Source organism: Rhinolophus hipposideros, assembly GCF_964194185.1.
Source record: "Rhinolophus hipposideros genome assembly, chromosome: 1".
In the NCBI taxonomy this organism is placed as follows: Eukaryota; Metazoa; Chordata; class Mammalia; order Chiroptera; family Rhinolophidae; genus Rhinolophus; species Rhinolophus hipposideros.
Window position 1 is genome coordinate 103,276,825 of NC_138047.1, and position 20,496 is coordinate 103,297,320.

The following is a 20,496-nucleotide window of genomic DNA, read 5'->3' on the forward strand; positions in this document are numbered from 1 at the left end:
TACCTCTGCTATCAAGGGAACAATGAGGAAAACATGTCTTCCTGTTGGTGAAGTCCCATTTCTCCATCTCGTGCAGTTTTCGTGTTCCAGGCCCTTTCATCACTGACATGACACCTGCTGGCAGACATGTGCTGGGTTGGTACTGGGCCCTGCAGATGGGGAACGAGTAAAACTCAGCAGCTGTCTGAGGGGAGCATGTGTGTCTGACTTCCAGACTTTTGTGACAGCAACCCACAATAAGTACACATTTTGTGGTACTGCTGTTGTAACTGAAACAAAAGTTTTATGACTTAATAGACGTAATACCAGGGGTATTTTCTATTGTGTTCCATCAATCCGTTGTTGTAAAATAATGGCTGTAACCTGCAGTTTGAACACAACCCAGAAGTTACATGGTAAGTGCTATGGTGAGGATACAAAGTGCCGGGCACGTCCCAGCGCCTCTTGCTCTGGGACAAGGGCTTCCCAGAAGGACTTGCTTTGGAACTGAGGCTTAAAATGAGGTTTACCAGATGGAAGGTGTGGGCTGATCCCAAAAAGAAAAAAATCACATGCCGAAGCGTGAGAATGTGAAAGAACGTCGTGTGTCTGGGGATGGGGGTAGGGTGGTGTGAAAGTCACGGGTAAATGATCAAGGACTGTGTGTGTTCTGCTGGGGGTGACTTTGTCCTGAAAGCATCAGAGAGCCAAGAGACACAGATGTAACCACAGATGTACAGATAGGTGTAGATACAGGTAAACGGGACAGTGACGTGATTAACTGAGGTTTCCAACAAGTGGTTCTCGTGGCGGGTTGGAGGCCACTGGCAGGGAGAGTGTCCAGAGAACTCTTCCCAAATCCCTGTGCCTGTTCTAACGGTGCTGGCTGTCGTCTGTGACCCCGAATTGTGCAGCACGATGGTACACGTGCTCAGACGTAGGCTGCAATCCTACTGTGTTCTGCCAGTTGTTTCCACTTGGGACCTTGTGCGTGGGACTGGCTGTGGATTATTTTACGGATAGAAGAGCTGGGGCCCAGAGAAGCAAGTCAGTTTGACCAAGGGCAACACCTCGAGTGTGCCCGGCAGAGCGGGACCAGAGCAAGGGCCTGCGCCTGGGCCTCCAGTGCCCTGTGTGGCTGTGAGGGGTCAGCAAGTGACCTCTTAGCACGAGCTCTTCTGCAGTCTCCTTTTCCTGTATCAGCGTTCCCGGAGCTTTCTCTCCTTGGCTCTCAAGTTCAAAAATCTTCCCTTTTTAAAAAAAAAACCTCCCCAATTATTTGAAGCAGCTCCTTTTAACTCTCGCCACTGCCTTGACTTGTTTATTGCAGATCAAAGGCCCAACTCTCCCCTTCCACCAAGCGCAAGAGAGAGGCCAGCCCCCCGGGGGCACGCACGCGAGGCCAGCAGAGAGTGGAGGAAGCTCCAGTGAAGAAGACAAAGCGATAATCCTGCTGTGGCTGCCCGGCTGGGGGGACAGTGGGGGGCGGGCCGAGCCCCTTCCTCGAGCCTCGGGGCCGCAGGCTGTGTTTTTTAACCAGGGAAAGGACATGCATGTGCTATAAGTTGCTAGGTGCAAGCTTTTTCTTGTTATGTTTTAAACAGCTTTATAAACTATTGTTCATAGAAGATACTATGTACATTTATTTCAGATAAATGAAAATAAGTTTACTTTGTATCTGAACTCAAAGTAGTTGTATATTTTAACATTCAAAATTGGGATTTCCCGATGTGACGCCTCACTAATGCAAACCCTCCCAGCCCATCAGACACCAGGCTGCCTGCTGGTCATCTGTGTACAGTATATAAACTTGTAAAAATAGGTTGTATTTTACTCTGTGTATGATGCTAATCAATGAACACTATTTATTTTACAGAGAAAACTTATCTGTGAACTTTACTATATATCTGTTTATTTTATTTTATTATTTTCTTTTTAATAAAAAGGTTTTAAATGCTATGCAGTCATTAGTAGAAATGTTTTAGGCCTCTGCCTGCCCTGTACCTATCTGAATATGAAGTGGCAGGAAATACAGAATCTTCTTGCATGTATTCGAGTAACGTAGTTTAGTTCAAGGGTCTCCATTGCTTTTCTGTTCACCGTTGTGACTCTTTTAAGAATGTAACTTGTTTTCAGATGATACTGGCATCTGTGGCTTCACTGCCAGCCTCACTGGCCTAAGAAATTCGGGTTCAGGTCAGCTTAAAGCCTGTCCCCGGCAGCAAGAAGCCCCTGTGTTCATTCCTCCCCACGGCTGTTCCGAGGCTACACCCATATCCTTCCCATGTCGTCTTCTCGGTGAAGAGAAATGCATTGTCGATTAGGTCACTTGTGTCATGCTTCAGGATTTTATGTTGTTTTATACATAATTATTTCAGGATAGAAACTGGCTTTACTGCTAGATTCTTTTTTAAACATCTTTTAACTCCCATGTGAGCAAACTGTCCAACTTAAGTTTTTCATAAGGTTAAACTTTTCTTAAGATCAAATTTGTCTCTAGCAATGATGTGATGAGTTGCCAAATAATTGAGATTATTTTAAAATGTTTTATTCATATTCTTGTTTTGTAATTAAAATTTACATTCAGTGTGTGAATATTTTGGGGGTGGGAGGGATTCAATGTAAAGTGGATATTTCTGTCATTTTACATGGTTTCTTACTGAGGTTTTATATATAAATTATAAAATGTTTCCCAAAATTTTCGTGATGAGTTTTTTTTCTGAACTTTAAAATTTCTCCCTGTGGAAACCATTTCTTCTCTTTAAATAATTGGCCTTAGATACATTGTTCCATTTTTACGTGCATGTATGAGTCATTGATGGCATCTCTCTCGGTGGAATCGGCCGTCAGATTCTACCTTGGGACGACCTTGAGGACGAGGAACACGAGAATGCCTCCTTTTCATTTATATGGATGAGTTTAACCAAAGCTCCAAAACCTAAGGGGATTTGTCTTCAAGTTAGTCAAGGGTAGAAGCCAGGCTGGGTTCCAAGGCTCCAAATTCCCTCCCGATCTTGGCACTTAGTTTGGGTTGGTCCCCTGAAGTGCCTACCTGCAAATGGATTGTCAATGTGGACCCGTATGACTCCCTCAGCTCAGGAATGCCTGCCCTGGGCATCACCTCATAGGACTAAGTAGTTAGCTTGTGAGGAAATGCCTCTCATAAAATTGGAACTAAATATTGAAACTGCGTATGGAATTTCTGGTGAGAAAGCTTCGGGTGAGTCTGAAACCTGGTGGAGAGGAGGCACCCTCGGGGCCACACTGGAAGTCCATGAGAGCAGTTCTTGGTCACGATGATTTGGTACTCGTGTTAGGAGGAAGGAAGTCGGGAATGCTAAACGTCCTACAACGCACAGGGCAGTCCCCGACTCCATTTCTAGCGCTAGAAATATCCCCAAATGCCAGTAGCTTCCTCCCCAGACCTGCTGAGAAACTGGCAGGCCACAGCTCAGGGACTCTTGCCACCACCTCACTCCTCCGTTCATGAGCAACCTGAACAGCACAGCACGTCTGTTTTTCCATCAAGAGCAGAGACGAGGCTGCGATCATTTAAGACAAGACTTACTTACGGGGCTGCTCATCCCTGTGTCAAGTGGTGTGTCTGGTAACCCACACAGCCCTTCCCCTACCACTTCCGGCCTCTTTCCTCGGGTATGCCACGTGCCCCACCAGCTACACTTGTGGAAGACTAGAACCTAACTGACTCACCTTATCCACCCCAGGTATGACCATCAGGTGGCACTCTTCCCTCTAAGATCCCATGGTGAGTTGGTGGCAAACGGGACTGAATTGTCTTCAGACCCCCAGGCCAGGGTTCTTTCTGCTAACTCCCTGCCTGTTTACTGACCTTGGGACCATAGTACAGTGAAGGTTTTCCCCAAGCATCTCCGCAATCCGTCAAACCTAGTAAATGAGTTGAGATGGGAGTGATTCAAACTCAAAAGAAATACTGGAAAGTGTTGCTTTCCTATTTTGTTTGTTTCACTTTGATTTTCGTTTTTATTTATTGATCATCCTATGTGCAGGAGTACATTTCCTAAAATTGTTGTTTAGCTATCTGTGTGATTAAATCGAGATGAAGAAGTTGTTCATAATACACTGACCGAGACACTTTTGTCAGGGTAAGAAAAAGTTGTACAGCCAGCATTTTCCACCGAACTGCTACTCTGGGAAAGTACTCAGTTGTTGGGCTCCTGGGCATGCCCAGTACCAGGAATGCAAGGATGGACCCGTCTCGAGAGTGACAGAGGGTGACAACGTGAAGCAAATAGCTGAGCTGCACTGACACGTGTCCAGTTCCAGGACACAGCAGCGGAAAGAAAACTACCTTCCTGAGGGAAGCCTCGCGAAGGACTAACTCCTGGCAGACAAGAGGAAGGGTTTTGGAGTTTGTGCTTTTTTAAAGTACAAAGTGGGGTTTCAAGCAAGGTTAGAACCTAGGGAAGAGAGAATCTTGGACACTGAGGTGCAGGGAAGACTGCAGGCAATGATGGGTGCTGCCAAATCAACCTTTCAGACGCTTCCTGGAGGAGACCCACGCAGATAATGACTTACAGCTCTGCGTCACAGAAAACACGAGCTCCCAGACGTGCTTCCTCGCACTGCATCCCTTCTTGGAGATTTATTGGAAACATTAGAACACATAAATTTCCAAGAAATCTGGTTAACTTTGTTTAACCCAGAATTTTCCAAGTTATCAAACCTTAAAATGCCTGCTTCCTCCCCCAACACACACACACACACACACACACACAGAAAGAGAGACAGACACACACACTTAAAAAATGAACAGCCATAGAAATTGATGTTGCACAAAACTTTGAAAACCCTTCGCTCAGTTTCCTAGCAGCCCTGGGAAGGCATATCAGACTCCCCATTTTACAGCTGGAAGAACTGGAGCTCAGAGAGCTTACATAACTCAAGGACACCCACGTGTTATCATGGCTAGGACTGGAACCATGATCCCTGAGTCTCATTAGGGTTTTCTGTCCTTGGCACTGAGGTTCACAGGAGTGGCTTTGCTAGCGCCTGCAGTGGTCGGATCCATGTCACCTGTGGCCATGAGGGGCTACAATGTCCCTCAATATTCTCTTAGCAGTATGCTTGATTTTTTTTTTTAACAAACGTTATAAAATCTCAATTTTTCTAAGTAATGATATTTTTGTTATACAAGTAATGTCTTGATTGTAGAAAAATCGAAGGTAACAGTAAGCAAAGGGTGGGAAATCACTTGTCACCCCACAAATCAGATATATCACCTCTTTGATGCACAAGTCCACAGGATTGTTTTCTACTGACACATATGTAAAAGTCACCGAGCACATTTCATCAAATCTAAGATGTTACTGACTAAAATGTATCATCATTTCTTTATATACTACTAAGAAAGAAAAAAAAAACTATGACAGGAAGGAAGGGATTCGTTACATCCACTTGTTAAGCTTTGAAATATCTTTCCTCAATTCCAAGAGACTTGGGGATCCCTCCCTCCTTTAGCTGTGTGACTGCACGTCGAGTACATAACCCTCAGGAGAAAAACACAGCAGTATCACCTACTCGGGAATATACCTATCTCTCTTAGGTCTCAGAAAGCATTTGGTTATTGCTTTGCAAAAAAAGATAAAATCACAGGTATTTCTCCCAGACTGAGTATTTGCCTCACAGATATAAAATGCATTCCTTGCTGCTGGGTTTCTGTGACTTCCTGAGTACACAGTAACCTTGTTTTGATGTCAAATCATAATGCAATCTTTAAAAAGACATCTTAAATGGTGTGTAAAATCGAAGTGCATGGAGTCATGGTGCACGTAACTCAGTAAAAGTGACAAGAATATGAATAGGGACGAACAAGTTCATACATGACAACTATGGCAAGTTCATACGTGACAACTATGGCATAACTGCCACTTGCTCCGTAACAATTTTAAGATACTTCTTAATTTCAGAGATGTTAAAATGGGGGAAAAAGTGTGCCTTTGAATTCATGAAATATGTAGACAGACTTTTTTTTTTTAAATAAGGAGATTTCACATACCTACCCTTTTGTACCTTTTGAAAAAATATAACTTTATGAAATATTGCTTAAAATCAAAAGGATAAAGATATATATGTGTATATAATGTATATATATAAATATAATGTTCATAGATGATTGTGACATAAAGAATTGTTTTTGAAGATTCTATTTACCCACAATGCCTTGGAAGCTTCCAGCATGCCCCCAAGGTTACAACCATTCTAAACGAAGGTTTATCATCTTACTGAATAGGTAAATGATACATCCCTAAACAATATTTTAAGTTTTGAGTGTTTCTGCACTTCATATAAATAGAATTATATTTTAAAGTTCATTTGACTTGCTTCTATACTGTGCTGTGAAATTCGTCAGGTAATGTATGTAGATCCAGTTAGTTCATTTTCACTGCTGTATAGTATTCCATTGAAAGCCTCTATCACAATTTACGAACATATTTATTTGCCTATTACTGGTCTTTGGTTTGCCTCCAGGTTAAATAATGCTTCTGTGAATATGTCGTGGGCAGACCTTCCCAAACTTATTAATATCATCAGACTTATAGAAAATGATATTTGTACACACATCGAGGTAAGTGGAAGGACAAGGCTGATTGCTGCCTGAGGAGACTGCTAGCCTGTGAACCAGAGGACCAGGCCACCCAGCCCCTTGGAAGGCTCGGTGGTTAACACAGGCCCATCCTGACACCAAGACACAGCCAGCTTTCTGCTCCAGGTTACAGCTGCTCTTGCCAAAGCTCATTTGCCAAATTGTTTCCCAAATGCTTGTACCCCATTGTATCCTACCAGCAGTGCACTTCTCTTCCTTGACATTTTGTAGTATAAATGTCTTAATTTTTGCCTATCTAATAGGTGGAAAATGTCTCATGTGGTCTTCATTTGCATTAGTTACAAGGGGCTTGAACATCTTTTCATGTGTTTATTTTCCATTCCTGTTTCCTCTTCTGTGAAATGCCTGTCTGTTGTCCGTTTTTCCAGTTGGTTCTTTGTGTTTTTCGTATTGACTAGAGGAGGAGTTCTTTGTTTTTGATGTAAAGATATAAGCATATATCTTTACATATTCAGGATAATAACCTTTTGTGTATATGTGTTGCAATCCCCCGCTCCCCTGTACACACATACACACATATATGGAATGTGTGGTTTATCTTTTCACTGCCATTATGGTACTTTTCGGTGAACAGTTTTTCATTTTAATGTAATTGAGTATACATTTCATTTTGTGGTTAGCTCATGTGTCTTGGCTCAAGATCAAATAGATCTTCTCCTAAAAGCTTTGATGTTTTGTCTCTTGTGCTTAAGGCAATGAGAGGAAAGCAAGAGCTATATGAGCACATTACCCAGGCAAGCCAAGTCCACAAAAGAATTTAGGCAGAACTCTCCACTAGATTTAAAATCTAGGCACCACTAGATTTTAAAAGACGATCCAAGGCCAGAAGGCTTCTTGCTGAAAACAGCCCTCAACCTATCGGTTTCTTGCTGCACCCTGGATGGGCGGCCATCGCATCCCGGGGTCTCCCCTATCCACTGTCTTGAGGGAGCCCTTCATGTCTCTCACCTTTTGGATCCCTGAAGACCCGTGTCCCACGTCTTCCTCTTGCTTGTTTACCCCCATATTCTGAGGACGCACTAAGGGCATTCTAAGAGATGATCTCTCAATAACAAAGATTCACATGAACGACAGATCATACCCTGAATCAAGCTTTGCTAATCATTTCAAGGATACAAGTAGTTGCTGGGCACAGTGACACACAGAGGGACAGCCAACCCAAACCCTGCCAAACCCTGCCTGGCTCTTTCTCATCAGAACACACATATGCCCAGAATGACACACTAAATTTTAAAAATACCTGTAGTTCCATACACAGACAGAAGCCATTTCAGTCATGGACCATCTCCACTCAGGTGGTTACACAGCTTGTGTGATGTTTTCCAGGGAGCCCTGCCCCATTAATCAATACAACAAGGGGTTGTTTCTTTGCTTTTTCGTTCTTGTTTTTTTGTGTGTTGTGTTGTTGCCATAGCAATCCTAGAGAGACCAGGTGCATAATAATCCTGCAGAGACCTAAAGGCCTTCCATGAGTACCAACTCTTCCTCCAGCCAACACCATTAGCTGTTTGTCTGGAGGCAAGGGTACAAGAATTTTCACCTCCAAGTCACTTTCTTTCTTGCCAGAGGTATCCTGAGTATTGAATTGGAGGCCTGATGCAAACCATCTTCTTCCTACTACTTTATAGGGAATGATTCTAGACCTTAGTTTAGTCACCGTCTAGGCAACTATTAGGACCCACATCGGTTATTTTAACACGTAATCGAATGTTGGGAATTGGCTTCGACAGCTATTAAAGGACTAAAAAGCAACAGGGGGACACTGACCCAACACAAAGTATTTTCAGAAAGCACCATCACCACCGCTGGGCTTGGGGACCAAGAAGAAAAGATCGAGGTCGGGAAGCGACTGGAGAAGCCCTGCAGAGCTGGGACTCAGACTTCTGGAAGGTGCGGTGCCCATTTGGTGTGTCCTCAGACAGTGAGGAACCTGGCACCAATTTTCACTGCAATCAGCTGCCACTTGCTGGGGTGAAGAACCATTGCTGGGAGGATACTAAAAAAGAGGGACCAAAGGAGAAAAAGCAAGTCCCTTCTCAAACGTTAGCCTTCCAGCCTCTTTTTAGTACCTCTACTTGACAAAACTTGGAGGGCCAGCTGGCTAAGAAGTTGAGTGGCAGAGTCCTAATCCAGCACCACAGAGCAGAATAGAGATGGGTGACTTGGAGTGAAGAGACAATAGATAGCTTAATAAGCAGCACACGCCACAGTTCTGCCCACTCTTGTCCATCCCACCTTCTGTACGCACTTAAATTTCTATATAAGAACAACTGGTTGAGGGTTTCCCTTATTCCCTAGTCAATTCAGCAATTTGAATATACGATTCAAGAGTGTAATTAATTTAGCGTCGGGGTGTTTTGCTGCAGTAGAGCTTGACAAATACCTAAGATGCTGTACTTTCTAAAGTGGAAACTCCACATATATTCAAATCCTCTGCAGAAATCATGTGTCCTCATTCCCTCAGTTTACATCTCCTGCAGGACCAGCCTCTCCGTTAGTTTTTATAAGTGTGTTCTCTATGACCACTAGCAGAATCTGGTCCATGTTTTGTTTCTTTTTTTAAATGTCATCTTTTCAAAATGAGTTTATCACCAAAGCTCACAGTTATTTTTATTTGCGGAAACCAATTTGTCAGCCTTCAGCACCTCTTACTTGAAATAGTCAAACTCACATTTTTTTCCAACCAAAAGGAACTATTCCACAAGAACTTGCCTTTTCCTATTTTGGGCTCACGTGTCTCTGTTTACCCTCAAACACTGTTGTTAATTTCATCCCTGTCATTTTGGGGACCTCTGGTCTTTCAAAAGGAGTCTTTCTCCAGTAAACATTCTGGGGTTTAAATGGATATAATTGGTCATTTCCGATTCTTAAAAATTAAAAAGTCAACCCACCCTTTCAGTGAAATCTGTCTGGGGGGATCCACCCACCGGATCTCCACTTCCTTCCAACCTGAATAGGGATTGATTCTAGAGAAACGACTTGGACAGAAGTTGTCTTTGCTCTTCCTTTTGACACTTCACTAAGAACCCTTTTTGAATCCACAGGAAGTACATGTGCCGGCTCCAGCTCACCTGCATTTGTGTAGAGAATTCTCCAAAGCCTCCTCAACCTTCTTCCTTTGACAGTTCCCAGGACAGCTCGGTCCCATCTGTTCACTTGACATTCCATTAAGCCCGTGTGCGACCACGATATCCTGTTTTCCACCTTCCTGTTTCTAGCCACACTTACTCAGACATAATGACAGTTCGCTGTAATTCCTGGACATAAATCTCTCCAGTGAGCTTTCTCCCCCTATCCTAAGCCCCTTTCTCTGAAAGCACAACCTTCTGGCTCTTTTGCTTTCAAAACCCAGTCCAAAATATCCCATAATGGAAATAAACATCTCCAAGATGATTTAACAACAACAAAAGAAACTGAAATATGTTATTTGTGCTAAAAGGCTAAGGGAAGAGCCGTGTACCTGAGGATGATGGTTAGCTGCACATTTTACAGACCTGGCTTTGAGCAAGCATGCGCTCTGCGTGACCTTGAATAAATCATTTGGCCTCTCTACATCTCGGGTTCCTCCTCTGTCAGTAGGAATTTGGGTACCTGTCCCACTGATCTCAGAGGGTTGTATGAGGATAAAATGTGGCCATTCATTCAATAAATATTTGCTAACAGTCTATCCTGTTCCAGGCTCATTCTAGGCACTGGGGCCACCCCTCCTTCCAACTAGTATCCCTACTACTCAGGCTCATACTCTTGCAAGTGTTGCTGTTGTTTTATAGGTACAGTTTCATGAGTTTCAGTTTTGTTAAGAAGTAGTCCTGGAGATGGATGGCTGTGATGGTTGCACAATGTGATTGTACTTAAGGCCACTAAACTGTACACTAGGTAAACGGGGTAAATTTTATGTTCTGTATATTTTACCACAGGTTTTTTTTTTAATGATTTTTTAAAAAAAAACATTACCAAACTTGATGCCACACCTGGTCATTCCCTACATCTCCAGCATCACCTAACACAAACCACCATCATCTCTGACTTGGACTCATGAGTTTCTAGCAGGTCTCCCTGATTCTCCTTTTGCCACTCCCACAATTTTTTTTTTGTTGTTGCACTACAGCCAAAGTAATCTTTTTGCAGATGTCAATCATATTCAGTTAACTCCTGGCTTCAGATCTTTCTGTAGCTCCTCATCAAATTTAGAACAAAGTGCACACTCCTTACTGTAGCTGTTGACGTCCTGCACCGTCTGGCCTCTGCTGACTTCTTGGACCCCAGCTCTTGCCACACTGCCCCATAGCCAGCGTGCTCCAGCCACAGGACCATCCTGTTGGGTCCTTGAGCACATTATAGTCGTTCCCACCATGTGCCCTTTGCACTGATTTCTCCCTCTGTCTGAAAATCTCTTCCTCTGTATCTCTTTCTGCTTGGAATCTCACTCCACCTAAAACAGCCCCAAAGCACCCTTGTCGCGCCACTCCGTTTTAATTTTCTTCATAGCGCTGACGTCATCGGATGTTTTCTCCATTGCTGTATTTAACCGTTTGTTTCTTGATGGTATGCCTCCACTGGACTGCTGCCCTATGGAGAGTAGCGCCTTAGGGGGTCTTGAACCCCAGAGCTTAGAATAGCACCCGAGACATAGTAGGCACTCAGGAAATATTGTTGAATATTAAGTGAATGAAAGAAGGAAACTAGAGAAAGAGAAAATAGTTGGAAATTTTTGCAAGGAGAACCTGCCATACACAACACTTTGAAAGCTACCAGGATAGTTACACTCAGAAAGGTAATAAATTCAGAAGCCTTTCTTTGCATTTAAAGTATCCTAAACTCAATTCAAGCAACTACACATAATATCCATTCAAACCTTCTCCTCCTCTTTAATCTCCTACACACACACACACACACACACACACACACACGCGTGCACCATCATCCGCTGTCTAATAGACAATCCAAGTGAGAAAATAAAACCCGAGGGACAAGAAAGGCTTGTTTGCATTGCCTGAACTTCCTGATGTTTAGGGTGAAATACCCCAATTCGTCTCAGAAGAAATTAGTTTCTGAAGAAACTGAAAAATCTTCCTTTGGCTCCAAGAAAGCACACAGACTGCGTGTGCCCTAAGCTACCATCCAGAGGGAGCCTGAGACCGGCACTCACAAGGCAGCCCGTTAGGCCAGCATAGAGGAATGCAGGCGGTGTCAGGCCAGGAGGTCTCTGGGCTCTCCCCACTGCACCCGCCTCGGTTCTGGTCCCTACCTTTGCCCGCGCGGTCCCAATCTTTTCCCTCTGCACGAGGGTGAGATGAGGCTTCCGTGGGGGTCCGGACTGTGTCTGCAGGAATTTCTAAACTGGAACACCTCCACCACGTGAGACTATGGAAACAAAAAAAAAAAAACTAAAAGAGGAAAAAAAAAACCATTCCGTGTCGTGAAACCAACGTTTTCCTTTTAGTGCTGCAGCAGATCGGTGCGCCACACTCCCTGCAGCAGTGCCCTCTGGGTGGCGCTCGTCCTCCACGGTACCCGGGCGGGTGCGCCAAACCGTGCCTTTCTTTTCAATCCGGAGAGGTGATCTCCAACCCGGGCTTCTCACAGGTAAGAACATCAAACTCCCAAGGGAAAGCGTCTTTCGTGAGGTCGTATGGCTGCATGGCAGAGCCTCGAGCAAAGCCCGCGGCCCCAGGTTTCTGAACTTAACGGACTTCCATCACCTGGCTGCCTCCCTCTACACGCGGTTTAAGTGTAGTGTTTATGATAATAATGGTGTTTCTTTCTACATAACAAGCGTTAGGTTCAGGTCAGCAGGCCTTAATGTCCTTTACTTTGAAATGCACGAAACAGAAAAAGATCGTTAGATTTGCCTGCCTGAATTCCTTCTTTGATTTCCTTAAGTCTAGAGCTCCTTTTCTGATGAATGAGTACATTGAAAAGGGTAAGGAAGACGAAGGGAAACATTTAATGAGAATAAACGTGAAGGTTTGTGGGGGAAAAAAACGGTAAGAGTAGAAAGCCCGACTGGATTGGCATTAGACAAAGTCAGATTTGAATCCTGATTTAGCCACTTACTGATGGTCAAGTCACTGAAACTCCGTGAATCTCAGCTCCCTCGTCTGTAAAATGGGAATGTTGTCTACTCACCACACCCTCAGGGTTGTGTACATTAAACAATAGGCTGCGGCTCCTGGCACATGATCGATGAACATTTGTTTAAATATAAAACTACCTTGGCTCATAATAATGCTTTTCTCTGTAGTCTGATATACCTGGACCATGTGCGTGAAAAAACCCGGTGGCGTCTGAAAATGGACAACTCAGGAAGTCAGGAGCTGGTGGTGTCTGCTGGCGGGAAAGTGGCATATCGCTTGGTGCTGGGGATGCTCGGAGCGTCCCCGGGAGCCTGCGGATGCGGTCAGGTGGTCAGTCCCACCTGCGCCCTCTGCCTGGCCCTGGCTCCGGAGAGCCTGCGCGAGCGCCCGGTTCGCGCATTCAGCAGCCGCCTCGAAGGGCATCAGGTACGGGCTCTCGTTTTAAAGGACTCAAACCGTGGCCCGGAGAAGGCAGGTAACTTCGGTTAAGGTCATCGGCGTTTGAGGTGAGTCCCAAGTGGCCTCCTCCGTGACCGAGCTGCCCCTGGCGCGCCCTCGGGCCGCCCTGGGTACAGAGGGAAGTCTCCTCCCGGGAAGACCGAGGACGGCCCAGGGCGCAGGTGGGGGGCCGCGGGGGCGCGGAGTGCGGCGGCCTCCCGGGAAACTCCGGGCGGACTCGGACCCCCGGGAGCGCGTGCGCAGCAGCCTGCGGCGCGCGCCCGAGAGCCGGGGTTTCCCCTCCCCGCCCCCTCGGCTTTCCCACCCCCGTCCCACGCTAAGCCAGCGGCCCGCGGAAGACTCACCGCGCAGCAGCGCCTGGGACCCAACTTGTTCTGGGGGGATGTCGGGGGCGCGTAGGCACCAAACTGCTGAGGAGGGAGAGGAGATGGCAGGGAGAGAGGCAGAGAGGAGGGGGAGAAAATTAGGGAAGAACAAGGCGAAGGGCAGGGAAGGAAGGCACCCGTGAGGAGCGAGCCGATCGACTCCTCGAAGGCTCCCCGGCTCCACCGATTCCCAGAGCCAGCCCGGGCCCGAGCGCGGCGCCGGCCGAACTCCAGACGCGGTCCGGCAGCCGCGGGGTCCAGGAGCTCACGGCCACACCGGAGCAAATAGCCCTCCGTGGGCTGGAAGCGCGGTCCTCGCGCGGACGTCCCTGTCCCCGCCGATCTCCGGCCCTGCGATACGAGCTGACCTGAGCCCTCGTCACACACACGCCCTCCCGGCCTTGACTCGGCAAGTACCGGAGGAAATCGCTGTGCGCCGCTCACTGGCCCCCAAAGCCTTTCCATCCCCACCCAACCCCTTATTAGGAGCAGCTTCTCGTTGTAGCTCCAGACCCGGGTGTTTACGCTCCGCCAACACCCAGCTCCGGCCCTGCCCGCAGCCACGCACCGGACCCAAGACCGACTGCCCCCGCCTGCAGTTCCCGAGGTGACACGAGCCTCCCAGCCCGTGCGCCTCTTGCAGACTCCGAATGCGGCCACGCTGTTCCACTCCCCGCACACAAAAAGCGGACGACTCAAAAATCACCGAACCTCATCGTTCCTCATGCTTTGAAAACCTCTGTCCAAGCCTGTGACAAGGCGTACACCCTACTATGATTTGGGGTTCATTAAAAATGGGGGGCAACTAAGTGGTAGTTATTCTTTTTCAAGGAAATCTTTGGATAGAACCCAAATTTAACTCTAATGCTCATTCAACCCCCAATCATCTCTGCCTGCCTGTGTGTCTGGACTCACTCTATTATTTGTCCACACCAAGTCCTAACCCCACGATGGGATAGCTGTCTGGGACACACAGTTCACACCTGCCCATCTCTCACCTTCTGGGCGACCTGTGTCAACCTCCTCCTCGACTTAACCCCAGAGAATAACAAATTGCTTAGAGTGGTGGGGGAGGGGTGATTTAGAGACTAAAGGTCAGGGAGAGGAAGGAAAGGACACGCTTTCTTTTGAAACTTTGTAAGCATTCTGTTCTGTTCCCCTCCTGGTCTGAAGAGCGAGCGTCCCGTTCCTTACACTTGCCGGATACTGACACAGATTTAAACACCTTTCCCTCAAAACTGATGTCATCACAAAGAGTTATAAAGGGCAATGACCTCTTCGAGTGTGAGTTTTCTCCCCCAAATACACTACAGGATCTGCACTGTAGTGCACTTGGGATGCAAAACGCATAACGTGGCTGAAATTCTGGAAAGTAGAGATGCTGCAAAGCCCCCCTACCCCCCCCCCGCCTGAAAACTGTGAATAGTGGGTGTATTCCATCCTGCGGTGCAGAACAAGCACCACCAAAAAGAAAGCAACAAGGGGAAATGTTACTTATTTTAGTGACACAGTGACACCAAAAACACCAATCCCCACAATTTACTAAATTAAAATCACAGTTCTTTAAACTTATTTAATGGTTCAAGTTGTGTATTTGGTGTTAAGTTAAACCTCGGGTAAAATTTATGGAAGACAGTAAAGTATGTTACTGGAGCAAATCTTTTATTTAAAAATAAACAACATAAATAAGTCACAAGTGTTTTTATATACCCACAATATTTGTGTTTCTTAGCTTGGTTTCTTCTTTTACAGAAAATAATGCATTACTTATTTTTTAAAGAGCATTTAATGTCAGTTCAGGATCATTACTATGGTGATTCCTAGATATTCTTCAAACAAACATATATCTTTTAATTTTATTTAACTCACAAATGACAATATTTAAAAAAACAAACTGAAAGGTTTCTTTTTTTCCTTCTGGTGTAAAATTTAACTAACTCCAATTAAATTCAGTATTGACAGCCCAGGGAATGATCACGCAATTTCCAGAAACTCTCCCAAAGATGCTTTCCGATTTCTTGCCTGACTTTAGTTCTAACTGTCTCATCTTTTCAATTCTTGTACAGAAGTCGAATCAAAATACGGCGAGGAAAGAAATATCTAAACTGATTTTCATTAACTGATTATTTTAGTGAAGAGAATTAGCAGTGAAGAAGTCGCGAAACTCTAAGGGGGGAGGAAGAAGCATTTCGTATTTATGAACCTTCCTGAAAAAACACAGAAATTACACGCGCGATTTATAGAACTGTGCTATCTTGGATTCCGCTCCCCACCCCACCCCCACGCCCCGAATGTGACTCAAGTGTGGTTTTCCCTAAAAGCGCTGGAATAGGTGGATACATCCACCGAGGTTAAGAACCGTGGTTTCTCCGGCAGTGCGTCTTTGTGCGTGGGTCTTCTTTCCTCTGGAGGATGCTTCGAGGACCAGGCTTGGGAGGAAAGGGGTTAAGTCAGACCCTAACTTTCTCTGCGCAACGTGCCCAGTTTTGTCTGTTAAAGTTAACGTCGCCCAGCAGGAGCCAGCCAATGGGCGGCCGGGAGGGCCCGGGACGGCCCAGTGCAGGGGCGTGGCCTGAGGCTGTCACTCAGCGGTGAGGAATGACACCCGAGAGGGAGGGGGGGTACGGTGGAACGCTGGGGAAGGAAAGAGAGAAGAAACAGATAAAACCAGGGCAGGGGGTAAAAAGGTGCCCCGCGCCTCTCGGAATCCAGCGGCCGCGCCGCCGCCGCCGCCGGGCTGGGCTCCGGAAGAGCCGGCCCAGCGGGGAAGGGAGCAGACGAGCCAGGAGTGAAATCTTGCAGGCGGGGAAGAGCGGCGTAAAGAAAAAGTGACTCGGGTCGTGCGCCTCGGAGGCGCTTAAGCGTGGACTGCGGGCGCGGAGGGGCCCCCGCCGATCTTCCCCCCACGTCCTCAGAGAGGGCTGACCCCGGCCCGCCCCTCAGGGCGCGAGGCGATGAGATAATCCAGCTGAGCTGCGAAACGAGAGCGTCTGGCGCTGCCTTGGGAGGGAGGGGGTCTCCCGGCGGGAAGGGCCTCGGAAGTGGGGGTGAGGGTCGGCGCTGATCCCGGGCCGGAGCGGGGCGGGGGCTACTGGACGCACAGGAGTGGGCTGCAGGACCCTCACGCGCGGGGCTCTATCGCGCTCCGGCCGGCTCCGAGCTGCCCCGCGCCCCCGCCGCCCGCCCGGCCGGCCGCTCCGGCCCGCGGCGCAGATGGCTGTGCGCGGCACCAACACCTTGACGCCCTTCTCCATCCAGGCGATCCTCAACAAGAAAGAGGAGCGCGGCGGGCTGCCCGCGCCGGAGGGGCGCCCCGTACCCGGGGGCACCGCGGGAGCAGGGGCTGCGGCGCCCGCTGTCTGCTGCTGGCGGCTCTTTGGGGAGACAGACGCGGGCGCGCTGGGGGGCGCCGAGGACTCTCTGCTGGCGTCGCCGGCCGGGACCAGAACGGCTGCCGCGCGGACCGCGGAAAGCCCGGGCGGCTGGGATTCGGACTCGGTGCTGAGCGAGGAGAACGAGGGCGGGCGGCGCTGCGCTGACGCGCCGCGGGCCAGCGGGGCCAGCCGTGCGGGGGGGACCCTGGGCCTCGGCCAGCCGGTCTGCGAGCTGCCCGCGGCCAAGGACCTGGAGGAGGAAGCCGCAGGCCGGAGCGACAGCGAGATGTCCGCCAGCGTCTCAGGTTCGCTGAGGCTTCCCTGGGAAGGGGGCCGGGCTGAGGGGCTGGGCGAGGAGGGCACCCTCGCCGCGTGGGGTGGGACTGCTGTGAGCACCCTGCGCCCTGGGGCCGGGGGGCCGGTCCAGACCCGAAGCGCTGCGCGCTGGCGCGGGCTGCTCTAAGCCTCCGGGGCCGGAGCCGGAGAGAAGACCGAGAAAGTCCTCCGAGCGCTGCTTCCTGGAGCGAGGCCTGAGACGTCCTCCAGGCGGGGCTGGGAGAGAACCACTGCACCATGAATTTGAGCTCATCGCCAATGCCTTCGGCCGTGTCTGTTTCTAAATCCCCAAAGCAGTTAAGGGGGAAGGGCCCAGAGACCTTGGGTAGCCAGTTCCCTGGCCCTGGCCCTGGCCCTGGCCCAGAGAGCAGCGATGCTCCCGGTTGGAGGTCCTAGGGCCCGGCCCCGCAGCTCAAGGACTGGTAGCGAGGGACACCTCCAAGTGGGCCGGAAGCCGCGAATCTGCCGAGCCCCGGCTTTGGGAGAAAGGTTTGTTTTGCTTTCCCAGACCCCTGGGCCTGGAAAGCTGTTGCTGGGTTGAGGACCCACGGGCTGGAGGGAAATCCAGCAGACAGCTGAGGGAGAGGAACGGATTTAGGTCGTCCCAGACCAGACGGGAGAGGGACCTCCTTAGCTATGGGCTGGCAAGTCATTTGGTCAGAAAGTCCCCATGCCTGCCTGGGTGTGTTGGACACTGCTGTAGGCCTCATTCTGGTCCCGGGCAAAGGGTGTCTGCCAGAGGCCAGCGCACTGGACCACTCTGCTAGGGTGCTGCGGGTAAAGCAGGGAAGAGACCGAGGAGCTGGCGTCAGATTAGGGTCCAAGGACTCGAGGCAGGGACACCCCCTTCTCGTCCCTCGTTTCCCTTCCTTGCGAAGAGAGAGAGAAGCCCACCCAAGGCCTCGGCGCAGCCTATTGCCACAGCCCTCGCAGCAATTCCGGGGTGGGTGGTTGGAGGCAGAAGACTCAGAATACCTCTGTGTCCAGGATCCGTCCCCTCACCTTCCCTTTACGTGCAGCGAACACATGGATGCTGCAGGTACGGTCTGTGTGAGCATGAGTGTGGGGAGGCGAGTGAACCCAAGGAGACCGAAATGCATCTAGAACCCCAGTGTTCAGCTCTGAGAGCGGAGAAGGCTTTCGAGGATAATCAGGGCCACCCATCCCACCCCCCATTACTGAGGGGAGACTGAGGCCCAGAGAGGGCAACTGAAACCTTGGCTGAGTCCGTTGGCCGCACCCGGCAAGCCTAGATGCGGGAAACGAGAGGGACAGGGTTCTGAGACTCGTCTCCAGGAACCCCGGCTTCTAGGCCCTCCCCTCCGCTCGGGTGGGATCAAGGATGTTTCCTTTCCCCAACCCCACCCCCGCCGTTGAGCCTGACCTCACTCTTCTGCGGCACTGACCATCTCTTGTTTCTGTTCCCTCTGGGGTCCGCAGGCGACCGCAGCCCGAGGGCGGAGGACGACGGCGTCGGCCCAGGAGGCGCACGCGTGCCGGCACTGTGCAGCCGGGCCGGCAGCGTCGGCGGCGTTGGGCCGGCGGGCGGCGCGGAGGAGGAGGAGGAGGAGCCCGTGGCGCCCAAGCCACGCAAGAAGCGCTCGCGGGCGGCCTTCTCCCACGCCCAGGTCTTCGAGCTGGAGCGCCGCTTCAACCACCAGCGCTACCTGTCTGGGCCCGAGCGTGCCGACCTGGCCGCGTCGCTGAAGCTCACTGAGACGCAGGTGAAGATCTGGTTCCAGAACCGTCGCTACAAAACCAAGCGCCGGCAGATGGCCGCCGACCTGCTGGCTTCCGCGCCCGCAGCCAAGAAAGTGGCGGTGAAGGTGCTGGTGCGCGACGACCAGAGACAGTACCTGCCCGGCGAGGTGCTGCGGCCTCCCTCACTGCTTCCACTGCAACCCTCCTACTATTACCCTTACTACTGCCTCCCTGGCTGGGCACTCTCCACCTGCGCGGCCGCCGCGGGCACCCAGTGAGCAGGCCTGGGGCAAGGCAGCGAATGATCCCCGCGCCCCAGCTCCCGACGGCCGCCGAGGGCTGTGCGGTTGTGTCCGGTACTGGGGCGCCCCGCCGAGGGGGCAAGTGGAGGATGACATCCAGCCCTGGCTCTGCTGTCCAGGACGTGAGCCCTGGCTGCGGGACTGAGTCTGCCCGGAGGGGGCGCCTTTTTCTAATTTGAACAGAGGCACTCTATGGCCTAAGGGCTCTGCTCCCCGCTCACCTGCCTGGAAGCCCTTAGCCATTATTTATTATCACCACAGCGTTGGATTTGGATTGTGTCTGCCTGGGGATGGCGTTTCCCCTGAGTGGAGAGAACTCCTGGAGACCACATAGCCTGAATCCCCAGAATTTCAGGCCTGCTGGGAGCTTCGTGCGCTAGGCCACACTAGTTCATGGTATCCATGCTACCAATCTATGTGTATCTACATATCTATTATTTTGGGAAATTGCATTTGTAACAAAGGGGTGTGTGAAACCCTGGCAGCCCAAAGTCCCCAGGCCAGGGATTGATTTGAACCGTGAAGGGTTTGGTTTTTGGGCCCTCTGTCCCACCCCTCCCTGCTGTCAGAGCTCGGGTGGGGGTGCCCTACTAGGTGCTGAATGTAAGGAAAGGAGCCTCTGAGGGCAGGGCACCCCTCCCCCTTCGCACGCGCATCTTTCCTTTCTGAGGTCCAGGACGGCAACCAACTGGGGAGCCCCTGGAAGCCCCCCAACCAGGAGAGAGCAAACCCGGCAGCCCTCCGCAGAAATTTTCCTTTATTTGTTTTTATTTTTTAAAGGAGGTTAAAACTTGTAGCACTTTTCAGTTGTTTGTATTCAAATGACGGTTATTTTTGTATTCAATGTGAATATGCCCGACCACCCTTTCCGTGGTGTCCTCCGCAGTTCGGCCGCCGGCCCTTCGTCTCTCCTGTCCACTGTCCGCGACTCCTGCGTCCTGACCCAGGACTCTTCCATCCCTGTCCCTGCCCCTAAGACAGGTGATCCTGTCAACCTCATGTCAACCTCGCAGCTTTTCGCCTCCTTAAGGGCACTGTGCACTCAACTAGAGTATTAACTTTAAAAAGATTTGTGAAGTTTGGAAGCTCTATTCGCTGTATTTTTCCCTCCTTTTAATTTATAAACTTTTAGTTTAACATGCCCTCCTGGACGCCTTCTTTTTCTCTGAGCCTCTCTCCGTCCGGCTTTGGGGAAACCAATAACATGGAAAACTTGGGGGCTTATTTTCCCAGCCTCTTTTCAGTCCTGAACCCAGG

The 20,496-nt window shown here is 49.5% G+C and overlaps 2 protein-coding genes across 2 annotated transcripts in view; both read left to right on the forward strand.

Moving 5' to 3' along the window:
• The window catches only part of BOD1L1 (biorientation of chromosomes in cell division 1 like 1), a 51,427-nt gene extending 48,746 nt beyond the window's left edge, over positions 1–2,681 (forward strand). Inside the window, exon 26 of the mRNA XM_081068210.1 lies at positions 1,310–2,681. Within this exon, the coding sequence (XP_080924336.1) occupies positions 1,310–1,427 (118 nt within the window). The 3' untranslated portion in view covers positions 1,428–2,681. The remainder of the gene's footprint in view (positions 1–1,309) is intronic.
• Positions 2,682–16,739: 14,058 nt separating this feature from the next.
• On the forward strand, positions 16,740–19,215 carry NKX3-2 (NK3 homeobox 2; the record flags this gene model as incomplete). The annotated part of the gene is made up of 2 exons (XM_081049216.1): positions 16,740–17,205; positions 18,677–19,215. The coding sequence occupies 2 exons, from the start codon at positions 16,740–16,742 to the stop codon at positions 19,213–19,215; spliced, it is 1,005 nt and encodes a 334-aa protein (XP_080905342.1).
• Between the last annotated feature and the right edge of the window lie 1,281 nt (positions 19,216–20,496).